A 22,567-nucleotide genomic window follows, 5' to 3' on the forward strand; every position below is an offset into this window, starting at 1 on the left:
TGTGCAGCCACCACTGAGACTCACCCAAAGCTTTTCTGTCACCTCAGGCATACTCTCTGGTTGACCGGGAGGTTGGCTATTGTCAAGGGAGTGCGTTCATTGTTGGACTGCTCCTCATGCAGGTAATAATCGAAACTCCACCACCTGTGCACACAGACACACTAATTCACCAGCTTCCAGCAAACAGTTTGACATGTTTTAGTGAGTACTTGGGGTTTGATTTCATCCTGTTATTTTGTAGATGCCAGAAGAGGAGGCTTTCTGTGTGTTTGTGAAGTTGATGCAAGACTACAGATTACGAGAGCTCTTCAAACCCAGTATGGCTGAGCTGGGACTCTGCATGTACCAGTTTGAGTCCATGATCCAGGTAGACGCCTCATACTTGGTTTTAAACCTGCTGCATCGCGGAGTGATGACAGTTTGTCAACATTTAGTCATGTGGTAATGGTGTGAATCTGTGTTGTTTTTGCCTCTGCAGGAGCACCTCCCAGAGCTGCACATGCATTTCCAGGCTCAGAGCTTTCACACTTCCATGTATGCCTCCTCCTGGTTCCTCACCATCTTCCTCACCTCCTTCCCTCTGCCCGTCGCCACGAGGATCTTTGACATCTTCATGTGTGAGGTCAGTTAAAGGGAGATATCATATCTACTGAAATGTGTCGATCTGTAAAGAATTTGTATTTGAGCTGCAATGACTAGTCAATTAATTGATCATCGATCATTAAAAATGTCTTAAATGTTATAAATATTAGGCCTTAAATAGTCTTAAATTTTAATTTATGAGATCTTAATTGCCATGAACATCTGATCTTATTTCATTCATTTATCCATCTTTTATTAGCTGTTAGCAAAATGTAGATTAACTGTTGTTTTGTAGACCAAATGATTAATCGATTAAAAGCAAAAATTATCTAAAGAATAATCAGTAATAAACTTAATCTTTAATAGCAGCCCTCGTTTGTATTTTTGCACATTTGTCATTTTCTTCATTTAGCTTGCATATTTCTCTTCTGTTCACTCTCTAGAAGAAAAACTTTGTCTTTGACTCTTGTTGCATTGTCAGAAATATCTATCAATACATATATCAGTACATACGTTTTTTACTTTGGCTTGTCTGTGATTATTCTGCTATTGCACTCACTGTCACTGTGGCTAAAACATTACAGTCAACATTTAATAATTACGCCTCAGACACATTTAAAATGCAGATGTGAAATCTAAAAAAGGAACAGTAAATCACTGCACTAAAGTCAAGTGTTTCCACTTAGAGGAGATGTAAGGTTACTGCTTTGAGAATGACTGCAGTTCAAGATTATTTTAAGTTGACTATTATGAAAAGGTTATCCATTAGCACCACCTGTTGGAGAAAACAAAACACTACAGTCCAGGGTTAATAATTATTGTGAGACGTTTCATCTCTCTTGTGACCTGTTGTAACAAATTCTCAGTCCACTTTAGAAGAGATTTCACTGCACACTGAACATTTCATTCCTTTAAAAGACTCCTCAGCGATTATTGCTGATCTCTTTCGCCAGGGTCTGGAGATAGTTTTCCGTGTGGGACTGGCCATCCTTCAGATGAACCAGACCGAACTCATCCAGCTTGACATGGAGGGAATGTTACAGGTAAATCACCATGACCTACACATAACTTGTCGTTCAAACAGGTCAGATTTCTGGTCTAAACTGTGCAGCACACTCAAGGGAGGAACCTCCACCACACCCAGATAATTGATAAGTGTGTCCTCCCAGCCCGTACCTGTGTAGTACTGACGTTTGATGTAGTGCTGTGAGGTCAGAGGAACGCCTGACAAAGAAATCAGGTTGCATAGTTGTTTGAAAGTAGCTGGTTTCTGGGTGTGTGGCACTTAACCCCAGCTTTGTTTCCTCACTGTGCTGCAGCACTTTCAGAAGGTCATCCCACACCAGCTCGACAGTGGACCAGATAAGGTCATCCAAGCTGCTTATCAAGTTAAATACAACGCCAAGAAGATGAAAAAGTAAGCACAACTTTCAGTTCATTCACACATACCAACCTCTCATCTTGCTCGTGCATTTATTTTTACACAAGAAAATATTACGGGAAACTTTCTTCACATTTATGTATTTACATTTTTGCAAGCCTCTCAAGGTTACACTTGGACATGTAATTTGTACCAAATCTTTTTCCCAAAGATGTTTGAGCAAAATAACTTTTTCTTGCCTTGTTTTATTGCTACTGCTTTTTCATTACCCCAATTCACACTAAAAAATGTTATGTTTTCTATTCCTATGTTCCATTAATATTCTTGTCTTTACTGACTGCCTGTGAATTGGTTTCAGGTTAGAAAAAGATTACACTACAATCAAAACTAAAGAGATGGAGGAGCAGGTGGAAATAAAGGTGTGTGGAGATTTTTTAAAGAAATGTTCTGAAGGCTCCACTATTTTGTTTCATGTGGATTTTTTTTGTAATTTCTTGTCTGCAGCGGCTGCGCACAGAGAACAGGCTCCTGAAGCAGAGGATAGACACACTAGAGAAAGTGAGTGCAGCAGTGTTTGTCACAGGTGCTCCGTCACCACACTAACCATCATCAACATTACATTAACCCATCCAGCTGTGTATGCTCACACATCATGCATCTCTTTTTAAAAGGGTAGTTTGGATCTTTTGAAGTGGTACTTATCTACAGTCAGTGTGTTATAGTAGATGATGGATGGGCATCCGCCACCGAAGCTAAGCAATGAACTGCTGTGAACGGGCGCAGCAGCAAAACATGTAAGCCACCTAAAAATATCATTATCAGTTTAAGTGTATGCGTATTAAGAATAGTTTCACCACTTTACCTCAGACAAACCTTTCTGACAGGGCATTTAAGCTTTTTTCAAAGCTTTACTCCACTAACAAAAACAGTAATTTGACCTCACAGGAGTTGCTGGTCTACCGCTGCGTTGATCAGTTAGTTTGTTTTTTAAGTGTTTTAAAGGGTTAGTTCAGATTCACCAAAGTCACACAACAACACAAACAAAGGAACTAATAAAGGCAGCAATAGTCCAGCAGCTTCTGTGTTCAGCTTAAATTAATGTTTTCATCAGTGGAGCCTGGTGGCTTTGACGAGAGCATACATGGGGAAACTGAAGCAGTTAACATACGGCTTCACAATTTATTAGAGTGTACTCTCTTGACAAAAGTCCAGGAGGAGCAAAACGTTAGTGTTACTAATAAATTGTGAAGCTGAGCAAGACTCAAATATTCAATAGCCGAAAAAATAAATGAAGTAAAAATGCAGTATTTTGGCTGTAAAGCAGCTGCCTCTCTCTGATTGCAGTCAGTCACTACTCTGTGGCCAGGCTCAGTTCCCTGCCCACAGCACTATCTGATAGGTTACACATCACAAGTAATAGGCTATCAACACTGAAGGCTGCGGCGCCACAGATGGGCTAAGAGACAGGAGCTGCTGCTCCGATGAGTTTTAGTTTTTAAAAATGTAGTGCACTGAAGACACAGACATTTCATACACCAGGCTTGTAGAACATATACCTGACGATGCGCATTTTACCAACGTGAACATAGACCAATTTACATAAGTCAGCAGTCACCTTGTCAGTGTTGGAGACTTCAGTCTGCATCTTGCATTTGCGTGACTGAGACCACATGAAATACTAACTTGCACGCTCACCAAAAATGGTAGCATACGCCAGCATTTTGATTTAAGTCTAGAGTCCTGCGTTAATGGCTTCTCTGTCAGCGATAAAAATGTTCTCAATATTGCGTTCACTTAAAGTGATATTGCTTTTTTAGGTGGCTAAAATACATTTTGCTGCGGCCCCGTCCACAGCAGAACATTTCTTAGCTTCTGTGGTGGTGCTACTGACTGCTTCTCCAATCCCACTTCCAAAGATCTGAACTATCCCTTTAATGAAGGAGTCTTGTCTTTCACTAACTGGGCTCTGTTAGTTGAAAGTCCATCTACATGATAAACCATCACTGGTTGGCTGGTACAATATGGCTCAAGTTCCAGTCAGATACAGAAGGCAGATTTTGGACTTGACGTTGCCTTGGTGTCATGGTGACTGTCTGCGTGGCTCCAATAACAGACACTAACTGAAGCAGAGACTGTAACGAGCCTGTGTGGAATGTGAAAGTGGCTGCTTGATGCTGTTCAAGTCGATACAAAGCATTGTTGTATCATTCTGCACCTTTTCGTGGCGCCATGCATGAGGTCTGCCACGGGTAGAGAGGGCTATGGCGCGTCTGCCTGCAGGGAGGATCACTGTGGTCTGAATGAGTCCGTTACTTCGAACCAGCTCGAGGCTGCTGCTCTGTCACGTCACTCCCAGGACCTTTTAACTCTTCACTAACCGAAACTGTTCAAGAGCTTAGATTAACCACATGAAAGCCCAGAGCTCCTGTTCAGTTAAAACAACACGCAGCTCCTTAACACTGTTGTTCTACACTTCACCCTCTGCTACTTCTAGAGCCTGTCCTGTCCTTCTTCTTCCTGTCTGAAACCTGTCACTGTTATCAGCACCGCCTCATTTTCACTTTGTCACCAGCATCTATGTATGTGCATATTTGCACCTCTTTCACCACACCTGCATGCAATGTTCCTTTTCTAGCCCTGAATGTAAACATGATTCTGCAACCTGTAAACAAATATATCTCTGGATGGGAAATGAACATTGCATTTCTTTTCTTAAACAATCAATTGTTCTTTTTGTGTGCTTTTAACTGTCCTCTGGATTGTGTCTCTCTCTCTGCTGTCTCTTGTCGATATTTCTGTTTTGTAGGAAAGTGCTTCCTTGGCAGATAGATTGATCCAGGTATACTCCTCATTTTCTCTTTACCCCTTTTACACAAGTTGAACCTTCTTTTTTCCTTCTCTCTCTGTAGCACTGCATGCTTATGATTAGCACAGTGAAGGACACTAATGATTATGGTAGCTGGTAAAATTGTTGAATAAGTGCATGAAATAGCACATTATGGCATGTTAGACAAAGTGACAGAATCAAAAATCATTCTGAAGAAAGCAAAGGAATTAGAATATAAAACACAGAGTTAAGCATGTCCTTAGAAAACCCACCCTCTCTTCTGATTTGCCTACCCATCACGCCCTCTCGTCCCACTTCTTGTCGTGCTCACGCCACCCCTCCTCGGTTGGTTTATGTCCCAAGGGACAAGTCACTCGAGCTCAGGAGGCAGAGGAGAACTACCTGGTCAAGCGGGAGCTGGCCACAGTCAAACAGCAGAGCGAGGAGGCCAGTGCTCAGCTGGAGCAGGCCAAGACAACCATCAGGCAGCTCCAGCAGCAGCAGCAGCCGCATGCGGTAAGGAGGGCCACAGAGTCCCCAGCTGGCAGGTTGCACCGGCTCAGATCCTGTGACAGGAGCTGTGATGTTGACAGTGGGATGTTTAACACTGAAACCTCAGACTTACCATTTCAAGACTACATGGTGTGTTAAGATGAAACCTGGGCCAGTAGAAATGTGTTTCACTGAAGTTCAAGTGTGTCACCCCTCCTGCCTTGTCAACACGTATTGCCTAGCAACAGAAGTAGTAGCAGCAGCAGAGCGTTGCTTTTCTCACTTTGCACACCAGCTTTGGGTAATGATCTGATTCAGCATGCATGAATTCAAATTGGGACACGCAGTACGACACAGTTCAGCCGCCATTTACAGTCTCCTGCGTCCTCAGAAATGTATTCATGAATTTGTAAGCAGTTGTCTCACAGGCTGGTCGATTTCACACGTGGCACCCTGTTCACAGAATCCTCTCGTTGCACATCTATTGACCTAACATCCTTAATTATTGATGGTTGGATTGCAGATGATAATGTGCAGGCATTACAATGTTTTACATAATTTGCTGTCGTGCTTCTCATGAATTATTTATGTGAAAGTGAAAAGGCAAAAAGGATGGTGTCCGCTGCAATTAAGGTTGAATTCTTTGTAATGGAGAGTGAAGAGGCATTGAGGTGTTTTTTTGTTTGTGCAAAATACTGAGAACAGAGCAGAGCAAATTAGAAAATCCTTGGAATCCTGGTTTACATTACTGGAGTTTGAGTATTTTGAAAATCATAGACACACAGGCCTCAACTTTGTAGCTCTTTGTTGCCGTCTGTACTCACACACGTGTCCTGTTGTAGAAGGGAGCCCCTCGGTACTCTGAGGAGTCCGTCCTGCAGCTGGAGAGAGAGCTCGTGCAGGCCAGGCTGAAGGAGGCGGAGTCTCAGTGTGCTCTCAAGGAGATGCAAGACAAGATCCTGGATATGGAAAAGGTGCGTTGCCTCAGACATGATGTACCAGATAGATTATATGACCTGGTTATATTACTTTAGTCATGTCATATACCTCGCATTGCAACCTGGACACATTGTCAGTGATGAATCATTGGGTTTTTCGGGTCTTAACATCAGACACCCTCACCCAGACGACCCAACAGGGGATGATCAGGCCCCGACTTGTTACACTTATTTACATATCAGAGAAGAATCAAAGAAAATATTCTTCACACTGTGTATGCAGGTCTATCAGAGAGTCAACTTATATCTATCTAAAACAATTTATCTATTTAATTGTACAAAACTACTTAAGATTCAGTATCTATTAACAAGAATATAAGTGTGTGTACAGTAGGTTGTATATATTTGCTCTCACTGCTGCAGCACCTCCTCTCTTCCTGCCTGCCACACACTGTGTGCACAGCACAAGACAGAGAAAGGAAAGGAGAGACTCGGTACTACTCTTGTGCCTACTGTGTGCCAACCTCAAAAAGTACAGAGGCAGGTTGCATCTGAGGTTGCTAAGTGACCAAAAACAGCACTGCACCACAGCCTACTTAGCAGAAATCAGGGTGCAGAGCGGATCTTCTTCTAGGTGTTGTTTCTTTAGTGTGTATTTGGGCCTAAAATATTATCCGTAGGACAGATGTAAAGCTCAGGGTATCATCCGTATTTACCACAGGCTGATATATTTATGGAAAAAGTGAAAAAAAGTTGCACTCTGTTACCATTGTTAACCATCTCGGCTATTATCCGAGACTAATCTACCAGTCATTGGCCGATTCCTGTCACCGGCTGATCATTGGTGCACCTCTTAAAACATGTGTTTCTTACACACCTTCATTAGAGGAACACATCGCTGCCAGATGACACCAACGTGGCACGTCTTCAAGAGGAGCTGATAGGGGTGAAGCTGAGAGAGGCGGAGGCTCTGACCGGCCTGAAAGAGTTGAGACAGCAGGTCAGAGACCTGGAGGAGCACTGGCAGGTGAGCACACACATGTCAACGTCATGTCTATACATTATCTCTTTCAGACATTTTTTTCAAAGTGCAAAATGTCTATGAAATAGAAATGTTGTAATGTCATGTGATTCATTTGATAGCGTCACTTGGCACGCACCGCTGGTCGCTGGAAGGACAGCCCCAGGAAAAACACTGTGAGCGAGCTGCAGGACGAGCTGATGAGCGTGAGGCTGCGTGAGGCCGAGGCACAGGCAGAGCTGCGAGAGACACGGCAGAGGATGCTGGAGCTGGAGACACAGGTCAGATGTAACATCATATCTGTCCTTATAATTAAACATAAGAAATAAAAGGTGTACAGCAGCATGGACACCTCAGTCAGTAAGGTGGATCTACAGTTTGTTTAATTAATAGTAAATGAATTCTCTGCCTGCATTGTCACCTTGTTTCCTTCAGAGGGCAGCAGTCATCTGTTTCCAAAGGACTGACTGTCTGTTCTCATCATCCAGTTTTGGGACTCAGTTTATTTAGGATTGAATTGATTATTTGTCAAAGTATTAAATATTAATAATATAGATTTTTTTTTACATTTTTATATAATAATAATAATAATAATAATAATATAGAGTATTTTATTTTATTTTTTATTTTTTTGTACAATCTGTGCCCACACAGAATCAGATTCACAGTAACCAGCTGCGACGGGCAGAACAGGAGAGTCGCTGTCTTCAGGAGTGCGTGCAAACACTGACGCTGCAAAATAAAGACCTGCATGTGCAACTGCAAGAGATCAAGCGGAGACAAGCTGAGATTGAATGCAAGGTACGACTCTGCTGACAATCTACAACACTCAGCACTTTGTGCCCGGGGACAAACCGTCCGCGACAGCTCTGTTGTGACATAATCTGAATAAATTAAAACATTTAAAGTTGTGTTAACGTGTAATATTGGACAACAAATAGATTTTTTTAGTTTTTGCATAGAAAAATAAATTCAAGTTGTGTTTTTCTCTTGAGCTTTATTTAGCTATAAGATGTATAATCAGTTTTGTCTAGTAGTATTTTATTCTGACAAGTCTGCAAATGCCGCTAGATTTCTTTCTTCTTTATTTTCTGTATTTATTTTCAGGGCATACATTAATCAGTAAGTTGGTGTCTAAGAGTCAATGCCCATTTCCAGTATACAGTATACATACATGCATACCTATACACATGGAGAGATTAAGTAAAAAGACTTAATTAAATAATAATAATAATAATAATAATACTAGAAATTAAAGTGAAAATGAAAGTAAAAATGTAAGTGAAAATGTCAGTAAAATTGAATGAATGAATAAATAACAGTAATAATAGAAATTAAAAACAGAATTTTTTTTTTTAAATAAAATGAGTTAAAGATAAGTAAATAGTAGTAGTAATAATAATAATAATAATAATAATAATAATAATAATAATAATAATAATATATTCATAAAATAGGAATAAAACATTTGAAAATAGTGAAAATGTAAAGTGTAAGTAAATAAATAAATAGTAATAATATAGAAATAAAAAATAGTGAAAATGTAAGTCTATTTAATGAAATACATAAATAAAATAATTTAAAAAATAAATAAAATAATAAATTCATAAATTAAAAATAACTTGCATTAAAAAATTTAACAATTAAGGATAAGAGAAGAAATAGACGCTGCTAGATATCAGTTTAACTGTTATCTGTAGCGCAGCAACACTCCCCGTCTCTTAGGAATTCCCCGCCACAAGATTCACACATACACAAATAGAAAATACTCAGATGTTGTACAAAACATGTTTTTATACTGGCCATTCAGCGCCGGGCGTCCTCGATGTGTTGGTAAACTGTCTTTTGTGTCTTTTGTTTTTCTGCAGAGTAAAGAAGAGGTGATGGCAGTGAGGCTGCGGGAGGCCGACAACATTGCTGCGATGGCTGAACTCCAGCAGCAGATCTCAGAGCTTGAGATTCAGGTAAAGTCCCAACACACTCCTGTAACATCACACTCCTACCTCAGCATCAAGCTTTGGATTTCCTACACAAACCACATTTAACATATTCAAATCTCCCTCGCACAGAGAGAGGAATGTCCCATCCAGGAATGTGTGTGATGACAAAGCTGAGTTATGTTCTCATTTTCATTGATGGAGGCCGTTTTGTTGGTCAGCTCCCAGTTATTGTCTTGGTGATGGGCTCCTAACATACTGTTCTCTAAGTTAGAGCCACAGTGGTTGTTTCACCAGACAGATTTCTGTATTTGTGGCTCAGTCCAAGCTCTTCTCACTGGTTCTGAATCTGATAGCAGTTGATGTGTTGTTTGCTGATGTTGCTATGGAAATATCAGTGTCAATCAAATCTGATCAAACTCCACCTACACAGTCCAGATGACGCAGATTAGTTGAGTTATTTCTGACTGTTGCTCACTCAGTCATGAACGGGTTAAAATTTCAGGTACTTTCAGGCAGTTAGATATGTATGGTGAACAGCAAATCATGAGATTGTCGGATACACAGGGTTGAGGACAAATTTGTTTAGTTTAATTGTATTTAAGAGCTGGAAATCGTTTATTTTCTTTGGTGCGAATTCAAGGTGTAAACACAGCTTACTTCACACACTGTTGTGACATTTGAAGTTGAGCAGACTCACACACACATGAACGTACTCCTGACATGAACCAGTGAATCCACCAGTATTTATCCCCCAACAAATGTAACGCTACACACAAGAGTGACTAAAACAAATACAGGCCTGTTCCCACACTGCGAGCACTCAGCAGTTCTGATTGATAACAGATAAAACGATCTAGAAAAACAATCAGCGATAGCTTGAAGCTTGTTTGTGGGCTCAACACTCAGAACAAAACACTCTTCAAATGAGTAAAGCAGCGCAGCAACAGGAAGATAATGTTATTGTGTTGTGGTTACCCAAACTGAATCTTTGCTAATGGAAGTCCACTATTTGAAGCTTTGTCATTTTAAAGATATTTTTATTGATTTTATGATGTATATAATTTTTTAAATATTTATTTTTTATCATGTTCAAAAAATCTAAACATATGTATGCAGATACGTTGAAACTGGGCACAAAAACCACTTGGTTATGGTTTGAAAAAGATCGTGGCTTTGGGGGCATAATCCCAAAATAAAAAACAACCGCTTTTCACAGCACTGACGCCGATAGGTCACACAGCGACAGGTCCCTAAAAAACAACCACATTGGGGGCTGAAAAGCCACAGTAAACAGCAATGACTCGCTTTGAAAACAACCGTTTTTGTTGTTTGTTTGTCTTCAACAGTGGTCTGCAGCTTGGCAGGCGTAGGTGTTATGACATCCACCATTTCTTCCACCTCCTGATGACAAAGTCAGCTCACATACTGCGTCACTTTAGAAAGGTTGATATGATACATATGAAACATGCAAATGTAACAAAATTGATGGTTTGCAGAAATGACAGGGCTGCTAAATGGAGAGGTTGAAGTTAAGTGTTACTTGGTAAATATCAGCTGCTCAAACCAAAAGCTTTGTTACAGTTACGACTTTTAGTGAAGTGGGCTTTGAAAAGTACCGCTGTAATTTTATTCCTGACTTGAAGGTGTTTTAGAGTCTAACCTGGAGACTTTGACTATTTTTAAGTATCCGACAACAACAACAACAACAAAAAAAAAACCCTCCCCCTCTTCCCTTTCAGAGGCACACACACAATCACACCGTGTGGTCTGAGGTTTTGTTACTAAGTGATAGAGCAAAAACACGCAACACCAAAATTTACCACTACCGCCCTCATACTTTTCAGAATCTGCATAATGAACTCCCAACAACGTGCAGAAGAACCCTTACACCTCATTAACACTTCATTTTCCTTTTATATTATGATGAGATTGAAAGTACTTTGCAGAGGGTGCTTTAGTTTGATTTATTTTTATTTTCCCTCAGGAGCAGGATGTTGAATCTAACTGGTGTCGAAGCTGAAATAATGCCTCCACCGCTGGCTTCTTGTTGGTCTGTGGTTTGGTTACTTGCTCTTTAAGTTGTGGGTGAAAACTACTTCAATTACAAGAATTAGTTGGAAAAAAGAAATCAGTTTCTTGCTTTACTCATCAGAGACGGTGTGACGCATGTTGGTGGTGATGATTTGCAGCTTGCTTTATGATGTGAGAGGTCACCGTTTGATCAGATTAGCTCTATCTGTGTCTAAATCCTGAGAGTAGAAGTCAGAGCAGCAGAAGATACCAATGAAGTCACTCTGAACATTAAGGTTCTTATCTTTTCCTTCAGTAACAACACGTATGATCCTGCAGAGATTTAATGAAGAGATACAAATGGATGATAATAACCACTGAGTAATGATGGAAAACATTGTGACTGAAACTAAGATATCTAGAAAGGTTTCTGTGTAGGACTCTTTCACTATCACAGTCATGGCCTCGGCTCAGCGCCACAGCTCCACTGTCTCTGAGTTGATAGGAAGTGGTTTCTCATTTTGAAGCAAAGACTCTACCAAAGGTGACATGCATGGTTTATTTTGAGGTTTCTATGACATGCTCAGAGATTTATACTAAATGTTTTAGCCTGCAAAGCACTTCTTGTCTCTCACGTTTACTCTGTTTGCTAAGTAATGAGGAAACTGTATCATTAATCTCACAGGTGATGAAAAAGCAAACTCTAATAGCACACATCTGTATGACAGTTAAAAATGTGACCATGGCCCTTTTATACAAATCATATCTGTTCTTTACTGAAGGGCAGCTAATTAATAGATTGACAGTAAAAATGAAACTTTAATCATAAATGCTCACATCCCTCACAGACGCCTTTGCGGATTCAGAATAAGCTACTTGCCATTGCGACAGCAGCAGAGATGCACAGGAAGTTTAAAAATACCGTGATTGTGCTGCACAGCTGCAAGGATTAGTTGATTAATCAATCAGTGGTTTAAAAGAAAAATGAAACGGCAACTATTCTGATAATCGAACAAGTGTTTTGGCAATTTTTTGAAAGCGCAAAAGCCCAAAAGTTTCTGGTTTCATGCCTGTAAAATCTAAGAATTGATGCTTTTCTTTGTCATTCATCAGGGGTGTCTAAAGTTTTTTGAATGGAGGCCAGATTAGATAATGTGAAAATACCTGCTTCTCGCATTATTAAAAAGAATTCATACAAATAAAACAAATTCATCCGTTTCACCACTCCTCAAAACAGTGGCCCTCGCTGTTGACTTAACGCTTTCTTTGCTGTGGCCATGTCTGCTACCTAGCAGGAAATGTCTTGTTAGCTTGTTTACCAACACATTCTGCCTGCGTAGATCCTACTTGGTGAATGTCTACAAACTATCTTACAGTCCTGCCATCAACTTGCACAAAAAGCGCAATTACACCTAAGAAATAATGAAAGGGAAACCAGATGGAGTTTGGGGAAGGAGACAAAGTAAGAACGTAAAGAAACTTAAATGATTTAAGGGGCGCTGGATTATCACATGATATTATCATGAGTATTAGAAATGATATCAGCATTTTGTTTTTAAATATCATAGTTTTCATATCATCCTACATAGCTGACTTTTTCAGAAAGAAGGCCCCCTTCCCTTTCCTCCTTTTCCTCTTCTGTAAGATCTAAACAAAGTTCAACAGACTTTAAGGGTTCCTGAGGAAGACACTTCTGTGAGGCCACCTGACACCTGTTGATTCACACAGCTGAACACAAGGAAGTCTCATTAACGGCCTGCCCGTTATCGCTGCGGTGTTTTGGAGCGGCAAAACCTCAAAAACAAGAGACTCTTGGAATAATCTCACCACCATATTCAACCCCACCTTACCACAGGAATCAAAAACCCCATCTTTTTTTTGGGGTGTTGGCCAGCCAGAGAAGACTCACTCTCAACGCTCTACCTCGACACCCCACCCCTGTTGCGTGCGAGTGTATACGTCTTCTCTTTTTTGTCTCAGTGTTCCTCTGTGCACCCTTCACTGTATAAAACTGGCAGGGTGTGATTGAGGTTTGAAATAGAGTATGTGTTTGTCTCCAATGCCTGCAGATGTCTTCACTGAAGAAGGTAAACATCACATGGGCTGTTTAACTGTTAGAGCCAACAACCAGCCTCATCCCAAGGGCCCCGAAAGGAAATCGAGCACAAATAACACTGTTTTTTGTTTCCCCCCGACATCTGTCACTTTGTGATGCTGCTTTTTTAGTAGTGGGGCTCATAGAATCCGCCTGCTTGTACAGTAGTTCAAAACAGTTAATCCCTTGGTATTTTAGTCTTTTTACATGTAGGCTGTGTACACTTGCTAAAAATATTTCTCCCCCTCCCTCAGTATTTACGAAAGCCATGTGTATCACTGTTGCTTGTTTTTAACTTGTGTTTCTTGTACTTACAGAAAGAAGAAGGAAAGGTCCAGGGCCAGCTGAACCACACAGACTCAAGCCAGTACATCAGCGACCTCAAAGACCAGATAAAGGAACTCAAACAGGAGGTGAGACTTGAAAACAAGCATCACGTCCATTAGTAATCACACTACCTTTTTTTTTTTTTTTTTTTCCCTGGTAGAGACTCAGATTTTGTTTTTGCTATTTCTTTGATCTGGAGTTTCAGAAGATTTTACAACATTCCCTCAGATATGGTTTTTCTTTGAAGCCAACAGATTAGTACAAGTGTTAACTACACCCAGAGACTTCCTGTGCAGAATTGACGTTGCACACCTCCTGCAGACATAACCTATAGATGTTTGTACGAGCAGATCACAGAGTAGAGCCAAGATAGATAACACTGTACATTTAGATCTCAAAAATTTCATTCATTCAGAGAAGTTGTCTCTTCATAAAGAAATATCTCACAGTGGGAAAGATGGCCTTTTAAAACTAGAGTGTGTATGCAGTAGAAAGACGCAAATACTTTTGAAATTGGTGCTACAGAACCAGAGAAAACAGAGGAAAAGGATGCTTTAGCTCAAGAGGGAGAAAACCTACAACTACCAGAATGCACATGCAAATGTGTCAGTTTGAAAAAATGGACGCGAGCTGGCACAAAACCATCATGTATTACAGGTAAACAGTATGCTAAAACATGTTTCTGAAGCGGGAAATAGACAACGCAGTAACAGAATCTTGGTTTATATTCGCTCAGCGCTGCCTAGTTTTACCATTTGACATCAATTATGCCGGCCACCATTTTCACTGGACAGGAAACAGTATGGCGCCCACTTCCTGTTCACAAACTCTCGCTATTACAGCCAGGCGAGAAGAAGGCAATACAGTAACATAGTCTTGACACATATTGGTAGCTTTCAGTTAATTTTGTCGTGGAGGTTGGCAAAAAGTTACATTTTTTTTTAACTTCGAACAGCAATGCCATCTACTGTTACTGTTGCCTGTATTCTCCGCCAACCTCACCTAATTTTATGGCCCTGCTCTCATCCACTAAAATGATATCTGGTTTGCCGTCTACCGTCTCGCTGATTCCATGCAAATGCAATATTAACTCTATTGCCCCATTAGCAGTGTCAGTACGGCCAAAGGTGATAACATAGTTAAGCATACTAAAGGGCTTTTGCAGCTTAAAATGAAGCCACTTACTCACCAGGGCGTCCAGAGGTTGGGCGTTCCATTTCTGCAGCAGTCCCAGTACAGCATTACCAGTGGTGCCGCTAGCCAGCTCCCACCAGACCTGGGTGGTGCACAGTGCAGAGCGGCCAAGGCTAGCTAACCAGTGGAGACTGGAAGGTGGGCAGTGGGCAAAAGGTTTTCACACGTTAATGTGGCTAAGTTGGTTGCCTGTCAGCTACAGAAAATAAGAATTTAAGGCAAGACATTTACATCACTAAACATTAAAGTTTCACCAAATCTAAATGAATAGCGCTTTGAAATGCAGCGTTGAAGCTCACCGAGTGAATAGAGTGCCGGACTTGTATCAGCTGTCAATCACGGCTCGCGAGCTACTGTCAAACTTGGCAGCGCTGAAGAAATAAGAATCAAGATTCTGTTACTGCATTGCCTATTTCTTGCCTCGGATGTTTTCAGAAACATATTTTGATGACTGTATAGCTGTAACTGCAGATAGAGGTTCTTGTTGATTTCCAGCAGATCAGTTATTGACAGGATGAATAGCATATTTTGACATCTGTGGCTGTAACTGAATCGCAACAGGTGATTGCAACAAGTTGATCTGAATGCATTAGTTTCTTTGTGACTCCAGTATATATCAAGGCAATACATTCACGGAGTCATTTCTCCTCTCACTTGGTTTTGTCTTGTGGTCATCTTAGGTTAAAAGTGGCCTGCTATGAGTCATGCTAAGACAAGTGTCTGCTATGAGCAAACCTGAAAGCAAAGAGTGGCTCCAGTCCACCATCATCATCCTCCTCCTCCTCCTCCCTCACAGTTTGAGTTAATGCCTGCATTTATATTGCTGGAAATTTTGACTGCAGCCAGTCAGATGACAATTTCCTTTTTTGCATGTCAACAACAGGAAGGCAGAACTCCAAATTTAGACAGGTACATGTAAACGTAGGCTTATATTTGTTAGTTGTGTATTGTGCTATGAACTGGATTCTTAATGCGTCTCTTCCTACATGTCTGTCGGCTGCATGGCAGGCTGACTCAGGTGAGTTGGTACAGATGTGTCATGTAACCCCCTGTGGTTTAAACCTGACCACCGTGCAGCCCCAAACCTAGCCCCACTTGGGTCTTTTAAATTCACAGCCCAGTCTCCAGAAGAAAAAAAAGTTGGCATTTTACATTAATGCAAACCAAGGATATGTTACATATGCACGTTTCACAAGTAGATCAACGTTTTTCAAGTAACGTAGTTGTGATTGCTGAACTTCTCATCAGGAAGAGGAGGAAATAGTGATTGACGTGACACCTAGGCAAGACAGCTACCAAGCAGCAGACCACGGTTTGAGACCAACAAACCACAAAACCATATTTTTAGTGAGTCATCATCAGCATTTCCAGCCACCATTGTGGTACCAACACTGAATATTTTAAGCAAATACATGTTTTTATAAACTTAAACGTCCAGTTATAGGATTAAGGGGGCTATATATTGGCAGAAATGAATTGTAATAAGTATGTTTACTGTATAATCAACTAAAAACAACAGCTGTTTGTTAATTCTGTTGCCCAGAATGGACAAACCAAGCACTGGCTCTAGATAGGGACATTGGCATTTTCGCGTCTGCCACCATATTTAGCAGCTCCTCTTCAAAGTGCCGCTTTAGAAAAACACCATTTTTTAAAAAACTGGATCTTAAGTTATCAGAGAAAAGGGTGAGCACACAGGCAGAAGGTTAGCCGCCTGTGTGCCACATGCCAAACAGCATGGTTTTATTCATTGTTTTTACCAATTTATTCACCTTATCTGTTTATTTTGGAGAGGAAGAGACATCTGCTGATAATTCAGCTCCAGTAAAAACCACCTGAGCATTCAATACTCAAGGAATTCTAACCTGGAGAGGTTTCAGCTGGTTGAAATTTGCAATCCTCACTGCTAGATGCCATCAAAACCCCTTAATTTTACATACTGGACCTTTAAACAATTGTTTTTTGTGCCTAAACAGAACCAGACGCTAACCACAGTATTGCTGTAAAGGAAAGAAACATGAAGTTTATATCTGCTGCATAATAACGTACAAATGTGACATATCTGGGGTTTTGCAGAACACACAATGCCAACATTTATTTTGGATGCCTCCATAGAGAACTTTAAAGAACTGATGTGCTGCTTTAAATTAGAGATGGTGAAGGCAACCTGGCATACATTGGTCAAACCAACCACTTACTCCTCACCCTTTGTCTTAGCATTCTCAAAACCAAAACACCTTTGTGTGGTTTGTCAAAGTTTGTTGTTTGAGTGCAGCTAGAATCTATTCACTTCCTTATGTAGCTGATGGAACAAATAAATAAACACCACAGCTGCAGTTTAAAAGTAATTGCAATGCATGATTTCCCCATTTGCTACAAAGGACAGTAAGCCCATTCCTTATTGGAGCAACAGAAAGAGGCTAACTTGAAAACATACTTGGCCAAGCCACATAAAGGTGAGATTTGTGCTTCATCAAAAGAGAAAAGACTTACAGGATGAAGACTAACTGGTTGGTTTGACAAATGGGTTGGGTTAACTTCCACCTCTGATAAACATCAGTCACTTCTCTGAAGTTTTCAGTAGGTTGCGTTCAGGACTGTCTCCCACACAGTCCCAAACGGAGCTAACCATCACCCATGAAACAATTCTACAATGGCTTTGTCCCAAATCCATGCTACATACTGATTTGAAGGTCTAGATGGAGTTCATTCACACTGGGAAAGTGACTCTCCAAACATAAAAAGGAAACGCTAGCGTTACTCATAGCAGACAAAAAAAGAATATTAAAAAATATAAAGCACTGAATCTTTGCAAAACCATATCTTGGTGGCCTTCTTGTATCATTTCTTGTTGTGTACTCACTAAAGAAACAGTATACTATGAAAATGAGTACATATTTCTAAGTGCATACTGTTAGTTTGTAATATGGAATTGGGGCACAGCTCATATCGTATTACATTGTTCCCTTTTGGTTTTTGGTTGGTTTGCTGCCTGCATGTTAGACTGGTGCCAGTGATCCTGTTGAAATATCACTGAGTGCATCCTGTTGTGGTAATCAGTTTGTACACGTCAAATCTGTCAGCCTGTGTTTTCTCCCTCAGGACATGAATATGTATTTGGCTCAGTTTTGCATGCAGGATTAAATGGATAGTTGGGATTTTTCAAAGTGAGCTATTTATCTATAGCTAGTGACGTCACGTGTATTACCTAGAGTAGAAGGCAGTCAGCACGCCCCTGGTTTGTAGAAACAGACAGGAGTACCGCCACGGAAGCTAAGCAATGTACTGCTGTGGACGTATTAAAGCCACCTAAAAAACTGCTTTATCTTGCCATTGGACAGCCCTATCTGATGAGGAACTGAAGCCATTTTATCACTCTCTTCAAAGCCACCAGACTCCTTTGACAAAAACATTTTTTTCACCTCACAGAACACAGAAGTTGCTGATCTACTGCTGCTTCAGTTAGTTTTTGTGATATTGTGTTTGGTATTTTTAAAATGTTAATACATATTCACCAAAGGCACACAATAATACAAACTAACCAGTCCCTCCGGGTTTTCTCGGACTGTTTTTGGGACTGTTTGAGATGCCTGATTTTAGGACAGCTTTTCTAAATAATTGTGATGCATGTTGTAATATTTATAGGCGTTTTTTTTATTGACTTTGAGGGGCAAGTGAGAATTGCAAAAATAGTTAAGATGCTGTCTTAGATTCTAAGCGTATTACTATGAGCATTCAGAGTTTCTCACAAAATCAGAATTTATTGTGGGGCGGTGGGGTCAGCAGCAGCTGATCGCTCACTATCAGTGTTGAAAGAAGTGCTGAAGGGCTGTCTCCGTGAGGCGCTCTTCTCCTGCTGTCTCTGCCCAGTTGGTAACAACAACCAACACCATCACCAAAATGGCTTGAGCCTGTCTTTAAACATGGTTATAATCGTTAGGTGGCATTAGTCGTGTGATGCTAACAGTTAGCCCTGTTACCATATGTGTCCCAGGCAGAGTTCACACTCCTGCAGCAAGTCTCATCATAAACAGAAAGAGAGGAAGGGCGAAGACAGTTAATATCATAACAACATTCTGGAGGGAGTGACAAACCAATCAATCAAGGCAGCGGTAGACCAGCACCTCCTGTGTTCTGTGAGGTAAAATTACAGTTTTTGGCAATGGAGTCTGGTGGCTTTGAAGAGCATAGATGGATACAGTGGTTTCAGTTCTTTGTTGGAATAGGCTGTCTGACAGCAAGGTAAAGCAATGAAAATATATTCAATATAGCGTACACGTAAACTGATAAAGATTATTTTAGGTGGCTAAAATTTGTTTTGCTGTAGCCCCCCGTCCTTAGCTTCCCTGCTTGTACAAACCGGGGGTATACTGACAGCCTGAAGGTAAAATGCTGATTATGGATAAGTACCTCATACAACCCCACTTCAAAAAATCCAAACTACCCCTTTAAACAGTCTCTGTGTTGCTAATACTCGTTTATTCTCACAGATTTGCTGCTTAAAAGCACAGAGGGGCTTGGCCAATCAGCCCGCTTTTGATGGGATCCACATCGTCAATCACTATGCGGGGGATGATGGGTCTTACCAGTCTTCAGACGAGGATGGAGTCAAGGTCCCGAACCTCCAGGACACCCAGCAGAGGAGCGGTGGCCGTATCAGACTGCGCCCCAACCTCGGGGACACCGACAGTGAGGAGGAGGAGGAGGAGGATGAGGAGGCCCTGCGACTCTCCGTACCTCAGAGCGGCAGTCAAAAGTCCACCACGGTGTGACGAGGACAGAGGCTGGCAGCACTCGCTGAGGAAGAGGAGGTGTTTCTTGCAGCCATTTCAGGGGAGACGTCTGAATCTGGAGTTTCAGAAAGGAAACGCGTCATCATTTCATATCATGAGAATCATACTTACGGATTTAGTTTATTTTGTTTACCTCCCTTTTTGTAGTTTTCTTCCTGAAGGCAGCAAACAGCATGGACAGAGGCAGACCATCAACATGGACATCAGCGGAGAATGGAGCGTATCAAACTCTACTGGGCCGCAGTGGGGAGGGTGAAAACAGTTGACCCCCTCCTGTAGGTACAACACAGAGAAAGAGACTGTGCAATAAAACCTTTTATGCTATATCACACACTTCATCCAATGTGTTTTTATACTTTTAAACCATTTTATAATGAACATCAAACATGTATTGATGCCGTTACTACTAAGTGTCCATCGTGCAGAGGCAGAACTGTACAAGTGCTGTGTGTGTGTATATATATCTATTGTCTTGATGAGCTCATCAGCAGCCTGTGTGGTGTCAGCCAGCGCTGGCTTGTTGACCTTTTGGCCTTAGCACATGCCGCATGCCTTTCACCAGGGCTGGTGTACCACAAGGTCAGTGTGACATCTGCATACTTGTAGATATGTAAATGTGTATTATGTCAATTCCTTTTGAACTTGAAAATATGTATCTATTGCATATCTGATGTTTAGAATATATTGTAAAATTGAGAAAAAAAAGGGACATATAAGTTAGTTTAATACAGAAACTCATATGACAAATCCTGTTTCTGAGATGTCTGAGGTGACTTCCTGTAAAGAGAATGAGAATAGCTGCTCATTGGAAGATGTCATCTTGCTGTTTTCAGAGCAGTACGTTAAAATCAGTACAGTTTTTTTAACTATTGTACTGACTTCTCTGAAAGCATCCCGGCTTAGCTTTCAAAATGAGCCCCGCAGTAAGTCGAACCAGCACAGAGTCGATTTGCTGATGAGTCAAACGTGAGCAATGTTTATCGGAAGTTTTGTGTATCACAAATTTGCACGGAAATGGTCCTGTGGAAACATAACTGGGAGATAAAGCCGAGACAACATAGTACACTTTACAACACACTCTGTGGAGGAATCTGTGGAGGAATCGGGAGTTGTCAAGTGTTACCAAAGTAAGCACTATATTCTGTATTGTGCTCATCCACAGGCCAGTTCCACTCCATTTCATGCGCGAGGACCTGGATGTGTAAGACTTTGAATTTCTCTAATATCTGTATTGAACACTAACTCCTGTATTCAGCGGAAGACGAGGTGGAAGTGAACGCATCGGTCGCATCCAGGAAACGGAAAAGATTGTGACTTTGAGTCGGTGATAATGTCCCTTTGATGAAACAAGTGTTGTTTGATGGGAGAGGAACACGTTATGGCACTTTTGGAGTCTGCAGTGCAGTAAGGACACACATGGCAACACTATGGAGCAGTCAGCACACTCTGGAGACTAAATGAGATTGTTGTGTGTGTGATGAGTTCACAATAAAACGTTTGATAAACTCCTTACTTAAACTGATGTGTCTTTTTCCGTTACTTATTCATAAACCTTTAAATGACCTTGTTCCTCCCTATATCTGATTTTCCTTCTATTACTGTTTCAGACAGATCACTAAGGTCACTTCTTTTAAATGTTCCCCATGAGTCCCATAGAACGACCAGTGAGGTTTTTATGCCCCTTAACTAATATGCCTCTGGATATTAGAATAGAAAAGTCTTTATGTTTTCTAAAAGGAAATTAAAGATGGCTAATTTTAATCTGGCTTTGAATTTAGAGTAATGTTACAGCCTTTGTTTTTTAAGTTTTAATCTTTGGTTTGCAGTAACTTTTTCAAATTAAACTTAACTTTTTAAAATCTTTTTTCAGCACTGGATCTAATAACACACATCAACTACTGAAAATGTTTATTGGTCAATCTCAGGCCATTTTATCAACCAGGTCTCACTCCTAACTTGACAAATACCAATGCTTATTCAGGGGCCCTCTTGTGTCACACACCATTGTGCATAAGCACACTTAGCGGCAGTAGCAGTGCCATTTTGTGATGCTCAGGGCAACTAATGCATAGAGCAAGAAAGTCCACAGGGGTGGTAGATGGGTCAAACCAACTCCGGACTGTCAACTAAGACAGTGCTGTTCATGTCCCGTGTGTTTAAGCCAAAACATAATTATTTTCCCAGACCTAACCACATGCTTTTGTTGCCTAAACTTGAGGAAGTAAACCTAAAAACAAAGTTGTTTTTTTTCTCCTTACCTCCGTAGTAAGTTTATTCTAAAAGAGACGGTATGCATTTAAGACGGAAGACATAGCGGAAGTTTATTTTGGAAAGACAATGCATGTAACGTCTCCGGGTGTCCAACTGGAGGTAGCGGCGTGAGGAAGTTACGATGGGCCCTAGTGCACGCTATCGTGCTAAAACTTGACTCTGGACAACATCAACAAACATGCTACAGAGCAATCATCAGTGCATATCTGACAAAAATATCAAAGAAAGTAAGAAATTATTTAATTGAATCATTTTTATAGAATATTTATAGATTTTACAGCTTACATAAAGTATATAATTTTGTTTTAGGTAGCTACTATTTAAAAGGTTTGCCGTTTTGAGGACATATATAGCAAATGGCACTTTTTTTTTAATCATTAATACTCTTTTTTTTATAATTTCTCTTTGAACACAGGTATTTCCAAGGTGACAATCTGAATCACTTGCGAGGGCCTGCTCTCTCTACAGGCCCCTCCATCCCAGGGGCCCCAGTGCAATTGCACAGCTTGCATTGTCTATATTTACGCCCCTGTCTGGAGGGTGCCTAGCAGGTCATATTTTGACATGTAGGGCCACTGACCAAGCAACTATGACCACAGGAGTGAGAATGAGTTGATTGTGTAGCCACATGACATTAATGGTAATAACCTGAAAACACTTAGCACCATTAGGTTGTTTACCAAAACTATTTTGGAA

At 40.7% G+C, this 22,567-nt stretch overlaps 1 protein-coding gene across 1 annotated transcript in view; it reads left to right on the top strand.

Annotated features, from left to right (window-relative positions):
* The window catches only part of evi5b (ecotropic viral integration site 5b), a 45,480-nt gene extending 24,362 nt beyond the window's left edge, over nucleotides 1-21,118 (top strand). Inside the window, exons 5-20 of the mRNA XM_050054274.1 lie at nucleotides 48-122; nucleotides 242-367; nucleotides 479-622; nucleotides 1,536-1,625; nucleotides 1,902-1,999; nucleotides 2,322-2,382; nucleotides 2,468-2,521; nucleotides 4,770-4,802; nucleotides 5,154-5,306; nucleotides 6,125-6,256; nucleotides 7,107-7,247; nucleotides 7,364-7,522; nucleotides 7,896-8,042; nucleotides 9,110-9,205; nucleotides 13,604-13,699; nucleotides 19,298-21,118. Of these exons, the coding sequence (XP_049910231.1) occupies nucleotides 48-122; nucleotides 242-367; nucleotides 479-622; nucleotides 1,536-1,625; nucleotides 1,902-1,999; nucleotides 2,322-2,382; nucleotides 2,468-2,521; nucleotides 4,770-4,802; nucleotides 5,154-5,306; nucleotides 6,125-6,256; nucleotides 7,107-7,247; nucleotides 7,364-7,522; nucleotides 7,896-8,042; nucleotides 9,110-9,205; nucleotides 13,604-13,699; nucleotides 19,298-19,579 (1,887 nt within the window). The 3' untranslated portion in view covers nucleotides 19,580-21,118. The remainder of the gene's footprint in view (nucleotides 1-47; nucleotides 123-241; nucleotides 368-478; nucleotides 623-1,535; nucleotides 1,626-1,901; nucleotides 2,000-2,321; nucleotides 2,383-2,467; nucleotides 2,522-4,769; nucleotides 4,803-5,153; nucleotides 5,307-6,124; nucleotides 6,257-7,106; nucleotides 7,248-7,363; nucleotides 7,523-7,895; nucleotides 8,043-9,109; nucleotides 9,206-13,603; nucleotides 13,700-19,297) is intronic.
* The last annotated feature ends 1,449 nt before the right edge of the window (nucleotides 21,119-22,567 follow it).

The sequence above is a fragment of the Epinephelus moara genome, chromosome 10 (assembly GCF_006386435.1).
Source record: "Epinephelus moara isolate mb chromosome 10, YSFRI_EMoa_1.0, whole genome shotgun sequence".
In the NCBI taxonomy this organism is placed as follows: Eukaryota; Metazoa; Chordata; class Actinopteri; order Perciformes; family Serranidae; genus Epinephelus; species Epinephelus moara.